Source organism: Lepisma saccharinum, chromosome 2 (assembly GCF_977018435.1).
Source record: "Lepisma saccharinum chromosome 2, izLepSacc3.1, whole genome shotgun sequence".
Taxonomy (NCBI): domain Eukaryota; kingdom Metazoa; phylum Arthropoda; class Insecta; order Zygentoma; family Lepismatidae; genus Lepisma; species Lepisma saccharinum.
The window spans coordinates 204,647,518-204,666,674 of NC_139230.1; the positions used below are offsets into that span (position 1 = coordinate 204,647,518).

Genomic DNA, 19,157 nt, shown 5'->3' on the forward strand with positions numbered 1-19,157 from the left:
CTTTTGCATTCGTTCGAACCATTTGTCAAAGCAGTTTTTCCAATCTTCTTGAGACACCTCCATAATATGGTTTTTGAACGCATCAACGGCGTCTTCAGCCGACGAAAATCGTTGTCCACGCAATTTATTCTTGACATTAGGGAACAAGAAGAAGTCATTGGGTGCCAAATCAGGACTGTACGGCAGATGACCCATCAATTCGATTTTTTGACTGTTCATAAAGTCGGTTGTTAGACGAGATGTGTGACAGCTGGCATTGTCTTGATGAAGAATGATCCGACGGCGTTTGTTTGTTTTCCGTATTTGACCGAAGACCTCTGGCAAACAAATTGTTGTGTACCATTCAGAGTTGACCGTTCTACGTTCCTCTAAAGGCACAGTTGCCACATGACCAGTTTTCCCGAAAAAACAGGCAACCATTTGTTTCGATGTGCTTCGAGCGCGAACAACTTTTGTTGGATTGGGTTCATCTTGAAACACCCATACAGTCGACTGCTGTTTACGTTCCGGCTCATATGCATATATCCATGATTCGTCACCTGTTACAATCTTATATACGTCTTTTGAAGCACCACGATTGTATTTATTGAGCATTTGTTTGCACCAATTGACGCGAGCGTCTTTTTGAGTTTTTGTCAAATTATGTGGGATCCAACGAGAACATACCTTTCTCACAGCTAAATGATCATGTAATATTTTATATATGCTGGTGGAACTAATGCCTATGGTTGCCTCAATCTCACAGTATGTCACATGACCATCTTGCAGTATTAGGTTTTGCACAGCATCAATGTTTTCTTGAACAACAACTGATTTTGGACGACCTTCGCGAATCTCGTTGGTGAGCGAATGGCGGCCACGATAAAATTCGTTATACCAGCGTTTCACAGTGGCAAAGGATGGGGCTTCATCGCCAAATGTGGGAGTAAGTTGATCGATACACTCTTGTCTTGATAATCCACGTCAAAAATCGTTAACAATCATCGCACGAAAATGTTCACGAGTTAATTCCATTTTATTGTTGTCGCGCAATCTCCAAGGCAACATAAACAACACAAATGAAGCTATTGACCAAACATTTGAAGTACAAGTACGTTATGGTCAATAATGCCAGACGATTCCGTGCAAACGTCAAATCGCACCTAACTTCAATCAGTGTTGCCAAGGCTCAAAATATAAATAGTGGCCCTCGTATGATGAAAAACCAAGTTGGTAATTCCTAGAGGCATGCAAATTTCGTTTCTGATGAAAACAGGAAATATGAACAAATATGCTGTAAATGTTCATTTTTCATGTTTCTGAAAGGTGTAAGGTGATTCACAAAATCATGGAATTACCCTGTACGGTTTCATGTTGACTTTCTGAATTATTCCATGCATAATACACACCAAAGTTTTTGGGAGCAAAAATTTTGCAAAATAAGTGTGCATTATACATGAGTAAATACGGTAATACAGTGTCATCCTTGTTGTTGGGGCCTACTCGATGGTGCAGTGGTTGTGTCATCGCCTTGTAATCAAGGGGTCCTGAGTTCATTTTCTGGTGGAGGTACATGGTGGTTCGGACCCCACTTTAAACTGTAGGTCCAGTCCTGATTAGCCTTACTGTGCATAAAGTGGACTTAAAACACCAAATCAATCAATCATTCTTTTGTTCCTTAGGCTCTTAGTGTCTATTTCCATATCAGTTGTGTCTGGCTCAGGCACTTGCACTTGTGGTTCACATCAATGTTCTACATCATCCACCTGACCTATTGTGGTCTGTTCAAGAGAAATATTTTAAATAACTTCTGTTTTCATTATTTTACATTTTTAAAAATGTATCTAACATCAATGTGCTGACAAAGCCATATTTGGCTTACCTTGTAAAAACCCAAATTAAAAAACAACAATATTTTTAGAATTTTTGAAGCTTTTGCAGCTTCATCCTTAAGTAGGTGTGGAAGAGTGGAAAGTATGAGAGTTCATAGTCCACAACACAGTTTTTGTGGGCACCGTGAACACCATTGCCATTAGAAGAACTTGCAAAATCACTTTTGATTTCGGATTCCTAAACTATTCTAGAATTGTCCAAAATGTTTTTATTCTTTATACCATTCATTGGTGAGAAAGTGTGAACAAAGTTGTTTTTTTATAGTTTTTTTTACAGAATTTCTGTAAACATAACTTCAAATTGATTGCTGTAGAATTATCTTCCTGTTGCAATTATCTATCAATCTACAGTGTTGAATTTTTTTTTCACATTTATTTACTTTGTACAAGTATTAGAGAGTGATAAAAGGGGACAGCATTTTGAGGCAACAACATTATTTCATAGACAATTTGAATCACGGGTATATTGTCAAAATTGAGATGTCTTGTTAAATTTATGTAATAGTAAATTTCTGGAATTGCATTTGAAGTTCAATGTCGTAACAATTCTAATTTTACCACATTGTTTTTCTTTAACGCTGCATAATTTGGAGAGTCTAATGCAAAGGTAGGTATCAATTAAAATTTTGTGCATAGAATTCCAGTCTTGACTTTTCTGGTGGGACTAACAGATAATATCTACACAATGAAAGAATGGAAAATAATCTGTGTTGATATGCATATTAATAAAATCAGTCTTCAGACATAGGTTGTAGGAATGTGTGATGTACTGTGGTATTACAATCTCTGAAGCTAAGTATGTTCAGTAGTTCTCAACTCAACCACATGCCCAAAGAATTTGGGTTAGAGTCCTGATGAGGGAATTTATGTTTCATTGTGTTCATTATTTAATTTATTTCCATCTAAACAGTATTTATTCTAGCCAATCTCTGTTATGGAATGATTAACAATAGTGCACTATGAATCCAGGGGTCGAATGTTCAAATCTTGGTTAAGACATGGACATTTAATTGTGGTTTTATTTATCTATTTCATTACTTCATCATTCATCCACATAATCATGCTTAACCTAGGTAAGAAAACAATGTAAAATAACCAAATATGAATACACATCATCATTCATCCTCATTAGTGTAACCAATCTCAAGAAGTAGAAATGATGATAAATAACCAAATGCAAACACACTAAACAAAATTATTGTACAACTAGATGGCAACATATTGTTAAAATACACTCTTAATGACTGAGACCTGCTTGGTACTAGATGTCCAGTCCGTGCATTTTTTAAAAAATGACATATCACCCAAAATTTGCATGCTTCACAAAATTGTTGATCTTCAAAATTGGGAAATCCAAACTTCCCTGTTTCTAAAAAGTGATGACAAACTACTTTCACATTATTGTGTTCCTCATACTATAGTTGGTATCCTCAATTTCTTGAGGATTTGTGATTTGTCTATTTTGTCCTTATTACATTAATAGATTTCTTAATATGGAGTTCAACAATTGTAAATTACTTTACATCAGCCCCAATGGTACAGTGGTCAGCATAATGTGTTATATGCCTCCCTGATGGCATAGTGTAATCAAGTAGTCCAGAGTTAGATACCCAGTGAAGACACATAGTGGTTCAGATTCCACTTGCAACTGTAGGTTCAGTCTTGATTAGCCTATCTGTACCTAAAGTGGACTTTAAAACTTCAGCAAAGTCAGAAATTATGACTTTGAACACTGGGTGTATCTGTTTTTGTCCCATTATCCATTTAATCATCATCCTCATTTTGATTCACCCAAGAGCTAGAAAAATTAAGTAAATAACCAAAATAGAAAGAATAGAAAAAGTAAATGACTTTACAGTGGATGCATCTGGTACAATTATATTAAAATCTATTTCAATATTCATTTTTCAGTATGTTCTTGCAATTGCAAATGTTAAAGAAAATTGACTGAAACTTGTCTGACATAAAATTCAAAATTTTTCACATGATGATCATTGTAATAGCAAACAATTTACATTGGTTTCTTTTTAGGCGATGATCCTCTATCTGGCCCAACATCTGATGATGAGCTTCCTGATTTTCTTTTACCTGATGACTCGACTCATACCAAGAAATCTCCTCTCATGTCTCGAGGAGTGTCAGTACCAGCTAAAATTTTTAAAGGATCGTTGAGGGATTATCAAGGTTTGGAAGGAGTAAGTGTTTCTTTTCATCTAATGGCAACAACATGTATAATGTAGGGATGGGACAGATTAATCGGTACTCTATTGGTATCGACCAATATAGGCATATCTGTGTATTAGTTTATTGGTAAAATTACCAATAATTTTACCAGTCTGATTTATCTATGAATATCTCACAATTTAGTGCAATATTGTGCCATTTTGTTGTAATTTTTATGGATATAAACATGTAATTTTCAGTCTACTTTTTTAAAAGTAAATGTCTACATAAGCAGCTTATTTTGCATTGCAAAAGCTTAGTTCATCTGGTAATATACATTTATTAAAGTAATCAATGAACCATTTTGAATTTTATATTGGATTGGTAGAATGTCAGTTATCAGTAACTTTCATATCAGTACTTTATTGGTATCAGCCAAAATTTCATATTGGTCCATCCCTAACAGAGTGGAACTTCAATTTTACGTTTCTCAGTGGGGGAAGGTTAAAAAAAAATTTAAGATCCAAGAGAAATTTGTACCATTTTGCTCTACTGGGACCATAAGGTTTCAATGGGTCTCCTTTATCACACAACACTACAGCAACCTTGTGTTCAGACATCAGATGAGGAATGCCTGAGTTGTTAGGTTAGGCTAGCTAGATTTAGTTCTAATAGCATAAATAATAAATTTGCAATGTATTTATGCTAATAGAAGCAAACCTAACAGACCTAACCTAACAACATAGGCAATCCTCGTCTGACATCTGAACGCAAAGTTGCCATAGTGTTGTGCAACAAAGGAGACCCATTTCAATTAGGGTTGAGCTGATACAACTTTGAACTGATACACACACCAATGCCGATACTTGTACTGATTCGCACCAATACCAATATTGATGCTTGAAGATTGGAGGAATTAAAAGCTGTTCAAATTAATTAATATTAGTGTGTGGATATTCCACTCCAATTATAAGTGGGGCGTCCCTGATGGTGTAGTGGTAGCATTGTAGCCTTGTAATGAAGGAGTCCCAGGTTCGAGATCTGGTGGAGGCACATAGTATTTCAGATCCCACTTTAAGCTGTAGGTCCAGTATCGGTTAACCTTACTGTGCATAAAGTGAACTTAAAACACCCACTCAATCAATCAATGAAAAACCAATTATAAGCATCAGTTATCAGAGCTTTGCTTCAAAATATTCAAGAATTACATCTGACTCTCGAGTAATCACAAAATACAGTTTCCCCACACAATATTGGTGCAAATTTAATTGAAAGTTTAAATTTTGCATAATTCCCAGGATAATTAGACTCTGCAAAAGTGTGCACAAGATTTTTGTGGACCCGAATGTAAAAGACCGAAATGCTGGAAAAATATCAGCCGGTATCAGCAAGCAGAATCCAACTGATACTTTCTGATACCGATACACCAGCATTGGTATCGGCTGAGCTCTAGTTTCAGTGTGCAATGCAGGAAAATGTAAAATCAGGGTTTCACTGTATTATAGCTGTGAGAATAATAGATACATTAGAACCGGGCCTGTAGGGATCCAGAAAGGCTAAGCGAGTTGCAACCCTGACAGAAAACAAGGGTGTACCTGAGAACCCACAGGTGGCAGCCCCACCACTCAGGTGTAGGCTGTGACAGACCTGATTAGCCAACAGCTGAAAACATAAACAATACGAGATACGAAAAGAAGCAAGCCAAACTAGAAATTGGAGACGACATGGGCTACGAATAGGGACATTGAATAAAATGCCGACCTAGCCAGAGGTAGGAAACTGCGAAGGAAGATGATGATATTGTGCAGGAGGTTACAGTATTTGAGTACTGGACCGATATGAAATTTTGTCTGAAACCGATAAAGCTCCGATATAAAATTTGCTGATACCAATAACCAATATTCTACCGATCTGATATAAAATTCCAAATGGCCCTTGAAGAACCTGAGTTGATCACTGACCTCCTTAATTAATGCATGTTTCGAAGTGACTGCAGTGCAAAAGAAGTTGCATATTTAGACATTTACTTTTTTGAAAAGGAGGGTGTGGAGATTATCCATAAAAATTATAACAAAATGGAAGAATTTTGCATTAAATTATAATATATTAATAGATATATCGGATTGGTAAAATGGTCTGTAATCTTACTGATAAACTGATGCACTGCCTATATTGGCCGATACCGATAGAGTACCGATTAATCTGTCCCATCCCTATATGTCACATGGTTAATATGTACAAGAGAACCCTGATTTTCTCACATGTAACATTTGAATGGTTCAGGAGTAAAACTTAATAACCCACAAAAGTATGCAAGCGAGAAAAACACAAGAGAAAGTTTGTCAATCATGTTGTGACTTATGGGTTACCAAATGTTCTCATTTGTTTCTATGAATTATGGAGTACTGAATGTACTTCATTCACAGTTCCACAGCAACTTAATCCAATGATAATAATTCAATGGAGTGTGCTTTATCAAGTTTTACTCCAGAACTACTCACTTATTCTTCTTGGTTGCAATACAACAAATCATGATAAGTGTTTCCCTAATTTTACATTTTCATGCATTTTTTGTTTAGCCCCAGCCTCTTGAAAAAAAATGTATAATCGAGGTTTCACTGTATTATTTATTGGTCCATGGCATTTTCCAAGAAAATATGTTAAAAATTTTGGGATGGATTATTTTCCCTACTTGTTAAACTATTAGGCATACAAATTAATTCTTGACAGTGGGACTAGGCAGATGATATTGCTGCATGATAATGCCAGGCTGCACATGACAAAAGGAACTAAGGAGACATTCTGTTTATTGGGTTGGAAAGTTCTGGCTCGTGCAACTTATTCCCCTGACCTGGACCTTTCAGGCTACCACCTAAACCTTCAAGAGATGGAAAATAACATTGTTGAGTTTAGAGCCTAAACTGCAATCATTCTATCACCAAGGGATTTGCAAGCTGCCTGAAAGATGGCAAAAGTGTATAAATTCCAATGGAGATTACTTTGGTGATTAAAATATGAGTCTATTTGTACACCTAATAGAGAGTAGAAAATTGATTTACTGATTTACCTTACAAGAACCAGTTTGTTAATCATTTTATCTTAGTGGGAAAAGGTTGTCATTTGCCTCAGTATGTTTGTTTGCTCTCACAAGGAAAGGTTCTAATGGTTATATCAGAGATCTGAATAAGAGTAATCTCTGTGTTAAAAGCTCATAAAACAAGGACATCTTTCAAAATTTTTGTTTCTACATGCTACAGGTATAGGAGAGAATGTGAATATTGATTTACCAAACACCATAACATTTGTGATCAAACTGCCTCCATTGTCGTCTAGTTGGTAGGGCATCTGACTGCCATGTGGGAGACCCGGGTTCAATTCCCTGGGTGGGTAATCTAAGGTTGGAATTTTTCCAGCCTTGTTCCCGCATAAAGTGGCTGTGGGGCTCTCCCAGCCTTAAATCAATAAGTATGTGTGGGGTAAAGGCAGCTGGAGCATGGTCCTGATCATATCACCTCCAAAATGGCTGACAACGAGAATGTGTGGGGCTCTACCCCCAACATCTCCTAAATTTGTCTTCATGGCACAGTGCTATAGGCAAGTGAGATTTGATGATTTTTGTTGAACCTGTGTTGCGACCTGATTGGCTGACTCTGAGACTGATGCCAACCTCCATGGTCAAGTGATTAGCATAGCATGTTACGATGTCAGGGGTCCTGGGTTTAAATCTCAACCTCTCCTTGGTTATTCTTTGTGAGTGCCCCTTTATCAATTTCACCCCATCATCACTCATCCTTATTGTTGTGATTAGCCAAAAGTAGCAGAAAAGCGAAGGTAAAAAATAAAAATAAAATGAATCTAGTCTTAGACTGGTAATGTGTTACAGTTTCTGAAGCTATTACATTCGCCAAAGCTAAGTCGGGTACATTTGGTACAGGGCCTGATTTTGTGAAGCCAACCAACATTTTCTTCCTTCATCAAAATATTTTGCAACATTCATCATGGAGAAGTTAGATATAAAGATCATTTCCTTCATCATCTCACTCACTCACTCATTCTCTAGCCTTCTTAAACCTGAAGAATTATGGCTGCAGCAATAGAAGCCGTCCATCTGCTCCTATCCTGGGCAAGGTCAATCTAATCTTTTCCATCCTTACCGGTTTCCTTTAGGTCCATCTCATCGTTATCCCTCCATCTTTGTCTTGACCTACCTACTGGCCTCTTACCATCAGTTTTCCCAACAATAATCCTGTGAACTCTTCTTTCCTCTCCCATTTGTGCCACATGTTCTGCCCTTCCTTCATCTTCTGCAATTATCTTTCTTCAAGTGTTGCATTCCAGGGACTATCCTATGGCTCAAAATGAACTCCACTGAATCATTTCTTCTTAAAGTGGACTTTGAGGGTATTCTTCACGAGATAGTAATGACCTCCCTGAATCTGTGTACTTCACTGTGATAAATATTTATGCATGCAACATCATCTAATTACACTGATGAACAAATTCAAACTTTTTTTTGCTCCTTTGAACGGAAGTAGGTGATTATTTATAATTCGACCCCGCTGAATCCAAATCTGAAAGTAGAAATGCTGTATCACCTATCGTTTTCCCTGGATTTTCATTTTTTGTTTTTAATAAAAATTTAATTCCCTTTGTAATAATACATCGAAATTTGAAATTATTTTTGTTTGTTTGCTCATGAAATAAGATTTAAATATTGAAATGAATAACTATGAAATATAAAACAATTAAAAAAAATATATAGGGCCGATTTTGACTGTTCAATGAAGAAATTTCATGCAAAAAAAGGAAAAAAAACACATTTTTACTCACATTTTCAAAATTTCTTTCTTGAACTCTGGCGTTTGTAACTGCCACCAGAAACCTCTTCCTTGAGGTTCCAACAGTAGTCTGCTAACATGTTCTGTACCGATTTTCCTGCATATCGTTTCTCCATGACAGAAATATCCTGGTGAAATCTCTCGCCGCATTCGTCACTAACCGCGCCCAAGTTAGGGGGGAAAAAGTCCAAATGCGAATGTAAAAAGTGAATTTTCAAGGACATATTGCACCCAATGCGCTGATAACACTTCAACAAGTTCTTAACAAGTTCCTTGTAGTTGTCAGCTTTCACATTTCCAAGAAAATTACAGCATACTTGTCTGAAAGCTAACCATGCGCATTTCTCTTTTTCTGTTAGCAATTCCACAAAGTTGTCATCATGAATGATCTCACGGATTTGCGGCCCAATAAATATGCCTTCTTTTAACTTGCTATCACTGAGTTTAGGAAATGTTTTTCTCAAGTACCCAAAACCCTCACCGTGTGTATCCAAAGCCTTAACAACATTTTTCATCAGCTCTAACTTTATATGTAACGGTGGTAACAAAATCTGCCTTTCTCAAGTAGAGGGTGATTCCTAACACTCTTCTCTCCAGGAATTAAGTTTTTTTCATATGGGCCAATCCACAATGTTGTAATGTTTATCTTTCGCCCGGCTGTCCCATTCGCAAAGAAAGCAACAACATTTTGTAAACCCAGACTGCATGCCTAACAGTATAACAATCATTTTGAGGTCTCCGCATATCTGCCAACCATATTTTTCATAATTTATAACTTTTAATATTGTATCCATATTTTCACATGTTTCCTTCATGGTGGAAGAATAGGCAAGGGGTACTGATGGGTATATATTCCCATTACGCAACAATACTACTTTTAAACTATTCTTAAATGAATCTAAAAATAGTCTCCACTCGTTTGGGTTGTGACTCCTTCCAAGTTCTTGCAGAAGGCCTTCTACATCATTGTAGTAAGTTAACTCATTACTAACAAAAAAAAAAAGAAATGTGTCAGTGATTGTTGGCGTTTCCGATATGACACCTTAACACCATCTTGTAATAAATTCCACCCTCGGAGACGAGAACCTAATAATTGCGCTTGAACTTTAGAAAGGTTGAGGTTTCTGACTAGATCATTTAGTTCGGATTGGGAAATAAAGTGAGGGATATTTGGATCAGAAAAATTTGGATTGGTGTTTGAATATGAGGGTCCAGGTTCGTCATCTGGAGCAGCACTGCTTGGTTCTGTTTCATCCACTGTGCATTCTTTAGGAGGCTTAAGAATTGGTATAAAATCATGACTCATAGGTTTCTTGGCTGAAGGAATATCAGGATAAAATATAGAATACTTTGATTTAGAAGTATATCCCACTATGTTTGTTAACAGAAGTAACAATCCGTAGTATGATCTTTCTGTTCTCTCCATATTACAGGGTTTCCGAAGGGCATAGATTTGTGAGTGACATTAAGCCAACCACGTAAAATTTGCGAACAATTACAATAAATTTTACCTGGTGTCCAGCTTTTTCCCTCATCTACTTTACTTCCAAATACTCATATGCTTTTTTCACTATAGGAGTGATAATATTTCTCTGTGACTTCGGAGTAAATTCCCCGCAAACATAACAAAACAAGTTCGGGTTATTCACACATTTGCGTGACATGGCGAACTCATTAATTGAGTTATAATATATTTCTTTAAAAAAACAATGCTCTGATCGTTTTGTTAAAATACAACTTACACTTCACTTCACTATACACAATATTACATTCACAATTTCACGAACATACACAAACATAAAATACGGCTACTCGCAAAGTTATCGGAAAGGAAGTTAAGACTCGACTAACCCACAAAAGAACAAATTTTAACAGAGAAACAGGAAATTACTCTACTGCCAGATGTTTCCTCCACGAAATATTCAGTGCCAGTCATAAACACACAAGGTCGCCAAAAGGTTCTTATCCATTTGCTAGGAACCAAACGTTAAGCCAGATGCGGAGCAGGGTGCGGAGACCTGAAACCGTAAATCTATAAAATGTGGGCGTTCTGCCAAAAATTTAGGTGATACAAGAAAACGGATGCGATATTCGTTATCAGCACATCTGAATACATAAAGATCACTTAGTTTTATTTAAAGGAGTATTTCATTGTTTATCATTGTTATTGGCTTCCATGTTTTCTGCTAAGTCACGTGAGTACATGGTACTGTTGTACGAGGGGGTTTTTAAGTTTCTGGCCTCATAAAGAAATAATGGCATCAGTGGCAAATGAATGTCATTTTATTCAACATAGTTCCCTTTCAGGTTGACACATTTGGCACAACATTTCTATTCTAACCTATGGTAATAGAAGGTTATATCTTGGTCTGCAAACCTTGCCTCTTCTGATGAAATGATGTCACTGGTGTCTCTAAATTCAGTACCTTTGAAGTGCATTTTGAGTTTGTGGAAAATATAATAGTCTTAGGGGGCCAGATCGGGGAGATAACAGGGGTTCATACTTTAAATCACGAAGTTTCTGCATTGTAATGCCTGGCTTGTGGCAAAGAGCATTGTCTTGGAGGAAGAGGATGCCTTTTGACAGTTTCCCCTGCCTCTTTTCCTTCAAAGCTGAATGTAATTCATTTAACAGGACCATGCATGGATTGATATTTTGTCTCAGGATCATACCTGCAATGGAGTTTCATCCACTGTCACTATTCATTCAATAACACTGACTGCACTACATGAAAAACAGTCCAACAGTGCCTTAGCACTGTCCCTTCTCCTCTTGTGATCAGCTGTCAAGAGTTTGGGCACCCACTTGGCAGAAAGTACGAGGGTGAATCAAATATAAACGAACCGTGTGCGGAAAAACAAAAGTTATTGAAGGAAACAGAGACGTTGCCACATCCTATTTTTCTACATAGTCTCCACCCTTAGTGATACATTTTTCCCAATGTTGTGGTAGGTTCGTGATGCCGTTCTCGTAGAATGAAGCTGGGCGGGTAGCGAACCAGTTGCGCACAAAGGTTTCCACCTGATCGTTGGTTGCAAATCGCTCGCCCCCAAGTGCTTCTTTGAGGGGTCCGAACAGGTGAAAATCACATGGTGAAAGGTCTGGGCTGTACGGTCGATGCGGAAGCAGTTCCCAGTGCATTTCCACCAGTGTCTGCCACGTAACACCTGCTGTATGGGGTATGGTGTTCTCGTGGAGGAACAAGACCTGGCAGATGGGACAGCCTCGTCGTTTGCGTCGATACTGGACCTTAACTTGATCCAGGAGGCCGCAGTAGTAGGGTGCGTTGTTGATCCAGGAGGCCGCAGTAGTAGGGTGCGTTGATGGTCCGATGTTCGTGTAAGAAATCCACCAGTAGGATCCCCCTCCAGTCCCAGAACACCGTGGCCAACGCCTTCCCCGCAGACAACCGAACTTTGGCCTTCACGGGGTTTCCTTCGCCTTTCCTCCTCCACTCCATGCTGGCATGCTTGGATGCTGGGGTGTAATGATGCACCCATGTCTCGTCACAGGTAACGATGTGATGCAAAAATGCTTCCCCTTCCACGTCAAAATGAGTGTGAAGCTGGCGAGCAATGCGAACTCGGTCATCTTTTTGAGCAACATTCAGCAGCTTGGGAACCCACCGAGCTGTGATTTTGCGGACGCCCAAGTGCTTTGTGATGATTGATTGGACACTTCCATAACTCACACCAAGTTCTGCCGCAATTTGCTTCACAGTGACTCGGCGATCCTGTTCGACAAGCTCACTAACACGAGCCATGTTGTCATTCGTCACACTGGTGCGAGGACGACGGGGGTGCACTTCATTTGCAACACGTTCACAGCCTTGCTGGAATTCCTTACACCACACCTTCACTCTTGCCTACAAGAGGGTACCATTCCCAAACTGGGCCTGCAGTCTCCGGTAAATTTCGGCCGGTTTGACGTTTTCCTGATTGAGGAACTTGATGATTATGCGTTGCGCAACAGACACTGGCACACACTGCTCACTCATTGTGAGAGCTACTAAACGAAGCATGCGACACGCTGGCTGTTCTGGTTCCTGACTCACGGCAGCCCCACCTACCAGCCGCACATGCCCAATCACACCCTGCTACCCATTCCGACGCTTAGCCAATCAAGGCTCGTTCATATTTGATTCACCCTCGTATTTTCATCTCCAATTCTTCATGCACAATGTAGTGCACCCACTCTAAACCGATGCCTAGGGTGTCTGCTATACATTACAGACCAATCCTCCTGTCTTCAAGGATCAGGTCGTTGACACTATCTACAGTTTCCTCAGTCACTACTGTTCTGGGTCTTTTTGGCCTTTCCTCATCTTCTGTGCTTGTTCTCCCCCTCCTGAAATCTGCCACCCACTATTTCACTGTGCTGTATGAAGGACAGTCACTGAGCATTGCTTGTGTCAATTCATCCTGTATTTCCTTGCCTCCCATGTTCTTCAAGAAGAGGTACTTGATGACAAGTCTGTTCTCCTTTTTGGAAAACTGCACACTCTGCGTTGCCATGGCCACTTTAAACTTGTAATACAAAAGTATTACTTGAAGTATCTGTCTCAAATTTTGCACAACATGATCTGATACATTGACTCGCAACATACTGAAAGGATTTTCATCTTTTCTGATACTTTCCCTGTCAGGCCGGAAACTTATCAAAACCCCATCGTATATCTTTTCAGTCATTCTAATTAATATCCTAGACAAGACATTGTGTTTCCTTTGTCTTCTTTTCACTTCCATTCAATATTTGGAGACATACAGGGGATTGCCAAAAATATGGAAACACCACGGCATCGGAACGGATGATATTGATGCAATTTTTCCACTTGAAATCGGATGCGGTGCGACATTCTTTTGTTTTTCGCCGTGAGAGAGGAGCCTGTTGGACTGCTAGGAGTCGACAGTTGCGCTGTAGATAGCATGCAGTTCAGTTGATACTGAATCATGTCTGAGCTGACAGTGTTTCAAAGAGGGCAAATTGTTGGTGCCCGCCTTGCAGGAGCCTCTGTTACCAAAGTAGCCATGTTTTTTGGCATATCGAGAGGGACTCTATCCAAGATCATGATGACACAATAGTGTGTCTGGAAAGACATCATCAGATAAATACCAGCGTGGAGGAAAATGTACACCGAGTGACAGAGACAGAAGGACATTGAGGAGGATTGTGACCATGTTTTGCCTGAAGAATGGTGCAACATCCCATTATCCACCATCCAGGACTTGTATTTGTCCATTCCTCGGAGACTGCAGCCGTTTTGGAAGCTAAAGGCGGTCCTGCACCTTATTAGCTAATACATTTCGGCTTTTCTTTACAGGTGTTTCCATATTTTTGTCCATCTCCTGTACTTGTCCAGTTGTTTATTGTATCATAAAGCAATTTGTGTGGACTGTATTTCTTGATATTGCCTATTCATTGTAGTAGAAAAGAACCTTTGAACAAATGTTCTTGGGTTACCAGTTAGGTTAATTCGGCATTAGCTTCCAACACTTTGAGCACACACATTGCTCTCATCTTCAGGGAATGTCGATTAGAGGGCACCTAATTTTATGTTTGATTTGATGTTTTATATTTAACCTAGTTTTTCTGTCACTTTTGGCTAATCGTGAGGATGAGTGATGATATGATGAAATTTATGACACTCCACCCATGCCCAGGCTGGGATTCAAACCCTAATTTTATGAATAAGCAATAGACTGTTTTTTCGTCATGTATATTGTGATAGAGTTATGAACTAGAAATTTTAATTTATCATTAATTCAGTGTTACAGGTATGAGCTGTGGGTTATAATTAAGCTAAATAATATTCAATATATTAGGAGAATTGTGTGATTTAGTGTGCAGTGTTTTAGCTTTGAAATGTCATGTATACTTTTCTGTTTGTTTTACAGTTTGCTTCTATGATGAGCTCGACAGAATCAAGTGAACATGTACACCCAAAATTGAGAAAAAGCATTTCAGATATTACACCAGATTTGCATCTTGTAACAGAGGACAGAACGACCTTGCATGAAACCTTAGCTAGTGAGACAGGAGAACATTTTTCTGTTAAGTCTATTACAAAATTGAAAAAATCAGTAAGTGCAAAAGCTAGCATTGAAGGTGAAACTTCAGGATTTGGCGATGGGAAAATGTCATTTGATAGAGAAAAAACATCAGCTGAAGAAGGAGGTGGTGAACAGGACAAGTTGTCAGCAGCGGAAGAAAGTGAAAGTCGGTTGTTACTGTCCAGAAAACACTCTCCAAAGTTGAGTCAGATGAGTAAACTTGCAGGAAGAACAGAAAGTTCTGTAGATTCAGACTACAGTTTCGAATCTCATGCAAGTAGTTCCGTAGAAAGCAGAAGCCCAAGAGAATATGATGACGATGATGGAGGTGTAAAAATTGGAGAACAGGACCAATCAGGAAGGAGGTTGATCAGGGGAGGAGTGCCAGGAAGACAGAAGGAGTCGGGGGAATCGGAAGGTTCAGAACGGGTTTCAGCTGCCAGGAGTTTGGACAATTTGACTTCACCTACGTCATCGTTGAGCTACTCTATGGATGAGAGCCAAGGGAGTGATGCTGCTGATGATTTAGATGGTTCATTGAGGAAATCTATCTCAGCACATACCACAAGTTCGAGTACTGGATCTAGCTCAGGTAAAATTTTGTATGCAGTATTCTCCTGTTGCAAATTTGTGTTTATTCTCTTGAAAGATACAATAGTAAACTGTAGGGATGGACCAATATGAAATTTTGGCCGATACCAATAAAGTACTGATATAAAATTTATCAATACTGATAATCAATATTCTACTGATCTGATATAAAATTTCAAATGGTTGAAGAATGTGAATGGTTTACTGTTGTCCTTAATAAATGTATGTTACCAGATAACTGCAATGCAAAAGATGCTGCATATTTAGACATTTACTTTGTAAAAGTATGGAATGGAGATTATATGTTTATAATATCCATAAGAATTATAACAAAATGGCAGAATATTGCACTAAATACGTATAAGATATTTATAGATATATTGAATCGGTAAAATTATCTGTAATTTTATCTATAAACTGACACACCAGGAAAATTATATTTTGTGGACACAACTTGGAAAGGACCTTTTCATTGTAAAAAATACAACAACCAAGTTTAGGGTATTGTTTGGATGAAAGGTAACCTATATGGTCTCATGGAAAAGAAAAGAGGGCAGTGAAATATTGATCCAACTGCTCTATTTCAGTAAAGTTGTCATATGCAGTCTATGTCAGAACATACAGTACTAAAAATGGATACTAAGCTTCAGTGAACATCAACATGCCTTGTTATAATAAATTTTCATCATTCATAACATTAATGTAGATTCTTAAAACTAACTTGTAGTTCTTGATGAAGAGATTCTCTTCCATATTGACCAGGTTTTCAATGGACAGTTTACTGGATATGCCCCAAGTAGTTTTCTTGTATATTTGTATTTTTGTTATTGAAGATCATTTTTCTGCCATTTTTGGCTAATGATAATGATGGGGATGAGTGATGACGAGATGAAATTGATGAGAGATAAAGAACACTCATGCCCAAGCCAGTATTCACACTCGGGAATATCTGTGGCAAGGTTGTGAGTCTACTATTTAACTTGCTCGGCCTCTGAACTGGCCCAGAGGGGTTTTCTAACCAAAGGAACATTTTGGTCTAAAATAATCATACAGCTCTCAACCATCACCTTCCTACCCATAGATGCAACCACCCATGGTTCAAAATATGCATTATGATCCATACTCTTAAAACTCAAAATCAAAAACCCCTGCTCTTTCACCCAAGAGTATCTTTCTTTTATGGATCAAGGGTGATACAATGCCGGGAAATATTTTAATTTTATTTTGTCTGATGCATGTTTTTCATTTGCTTCCCATTTTTTAAAAATATATTTTAGCCCTTCTGTTCTTGGTTTTCTTTTCCTTTTGCACTTTTTACAATATCTGTACTCATACATTAAAAACTAGGTCAATTAAAATGTTACATTTCTGGATATTACATTTTCCAGATTGCAAGTTATTTAGCCATAGGTATCTGAAAAAATTTAATGGAGGTTCCACTGTAAATGTAATTGTGAAAAATCATAATTTAGAATCAACCCACAGCCTAACATTCTCATAATTTTTCGAAAGGTACAGTAAGCAATTTTAATATATATATTTTTTAAAGTGCATAATAATTGGAACATGTAAGGGCCTCTCGATGGTGTAGTGGTAATGTCATCACCTTGTAATCAAGGTGTCTCAGATTCGATACCTGGTGGAGGCACTAGTGATTTGGATTCCACTTCAAGCTGTAGGTCCAGTCCTAATTAGCCTATCTGTACATGAAGTGGAATTAAAACAAAAATTCAAACAATAATTAGAATAATTTTCATTCACATTAATTATATTTTCAGGCCATGCTGATTACCTGACCAACATTCCAGCTTATCACACAGATGTCCGGAGTCAAGGAATGTCAGTATCAAGTTCGAAAATTTCTACAATTCAAACTGAGGAAAGTCAGGAAATATCTGTGATAAAAGGTCAGAAGCTGATGGGCTTTGAAGAGAACAAAGTGAAGATTCAAGTGCCAGGAAAAAGTGTTACCACTTCATCCAGGATGAGAAGCACATACCAAAGTGTTGCACAGGCAGCTAAAATGCAGACAATATGCTATCGAGGAGTGGAGCATCGAGGACCTAGTCCATTATATATCGAAGGCAGCAAGTCTGTGCTGTATTCCGAAAAGGAAGCTGTTACCAAAACCTCCACAGATGTTAGTAGTGATTCAGGACCATCTATCTTGGAAGCCAAGAGTAGAAGTAACAGCTTGGAACTGGGGGAATGTACATCATTGCCACCGTTACCATTAAGAGATGCATCCACTGCACCTAGTCAGACTAGTGAATGCTTTCACATGTCCACTGTTCAGCAAACCTCGGGTACGAGTGAAGTGAAGTGTGTTACCAAAGTGAAGCAGACTGGAACTTTGACTAGTACAGTATCTGCTGTAAAAGAAGTTACCAAAGAATGTACAAATATATTATCATCTGCACAATATGAAAGCACGAAAGACTCGGACTGAATGCTGCTGTATGTATTAACCAAAGAAGTATAAATTAGCATAATATCAAGTAATAAATTTATCAAAATGCCCAAAGAAGGAGTATGTGAGTGAATGTGATAGCTGATACTGTAAACCTGCAACCTGTATTGCATGTATAGTGTATAACAAGTCCATGCTCTCTGATCTGTTATAAATTGACATAATAAACATGAACAAATATATTATTCTTTCTTTTCCTATACTTGGTATGGTATTACTGTGACATCTTCAATCACAGAAGTTGTATGACATGCCAGCAATATTCTTGTTAAAAACCACACATAACAACCAGGAACTTACCAACACTGCAACGACATCTTCCGACAGACACAGCAAGCAGCATTATCGGAATGTCAACTGTGTCTTCTTCACTGTCTCTTGACCAGCCCAGATGATGACTCCGAGATGGAGTCGAAAGCTTGGACAAACTTTTAAAGTGTTTCATATGCTGGTTGTGTGTTTTGTGTGGTATTTAACAACAAAGAAGTTGTATTTGTATTTTTGTTATGTAACGTTGATTTTCTTCCACTTTTGACTAATAGCAATGATGAGGATGATGATGATGAAATGGATGAAATGGATATGATGAAATTTATGAAGGGGACACTCACAAAGGACACCCATGTCCAGGCTGGGATTTGAACCCTGAACCCATGGCATTTCCAAGAAGTTGATGAAGTAACCTGATATGCAGGAAGTTTCTTAAGCTTGAACACGATGCTTAATATGATGCAACAGAACCCCAATTTATATTCTTGGATTTTACATTTTTTCACGTTATATATTAAATATTTATGGTTCCAAGACGAGGGGTGTTTAAGCCAAATTTAGAATACCATATTAGGTAACCATGTAGACGTGTTATATTGTGATAGAAAGGTATAAAATTTTCCCCAATTTTACAATTTCCTGCATTTTAAGTTTTTCAGCCTGGTTTCCTGAAAAATGTAAAATTGAGATTCCACTGTTCCCATGATTTAGAACCAGAAAATATATCTAATGTAGCATTTAATTTTAAAACCTTTTTTGGGTTATTGGCCATATTTCAGTACTTTTGCAGGTTTTTATTGTACATATTTTATTTAAGTTTTCTAACTGCACAAAAAGTTAGGATTTGGCACAAAAATGGCAAGGGGAATATGTAACATAATCATTGTTAGTTACGTTTGTTGC

The 19,157-nt window shown here is 38.0% G+C and overlaps 1 protein-coding gene across 2 annotated transcripts in view; it reads left to right on the top strand.

The window, feature by feature from the left end:
* Window positions 1-18,153, top strand: part of LOC145984280 (rho GTPase-activating protein 45-like) — a 173,435-nt gene extending 155,282 nt beyond the window's left edge. For both annotated transcript variants that reach the window (XM_083117917.1, XM_083117916.1), the window contains exons 17-19: window positions 3,903-4,066; window positions 14,768-15,515; window positions 17,293-18,153. In XM_083117917.1, the coding sequence (XP_082974043.1) occupies window positions 3,903-4,066; window positions 14,768-15,515; window positions 17,293-17,963 (1,583 nt within the window). In that variant the 3' untranslated portion in view covers window positions 17,964-18,153. The remainder of the gene's footprint in view (window positions 1-3,902; window positions 4,067-14,767; window positions 15,516-17,292) is intronic.
* The last annotated feature ends 1,004 nt before the right edge of the window (window positions 18,154-19,157 follow it).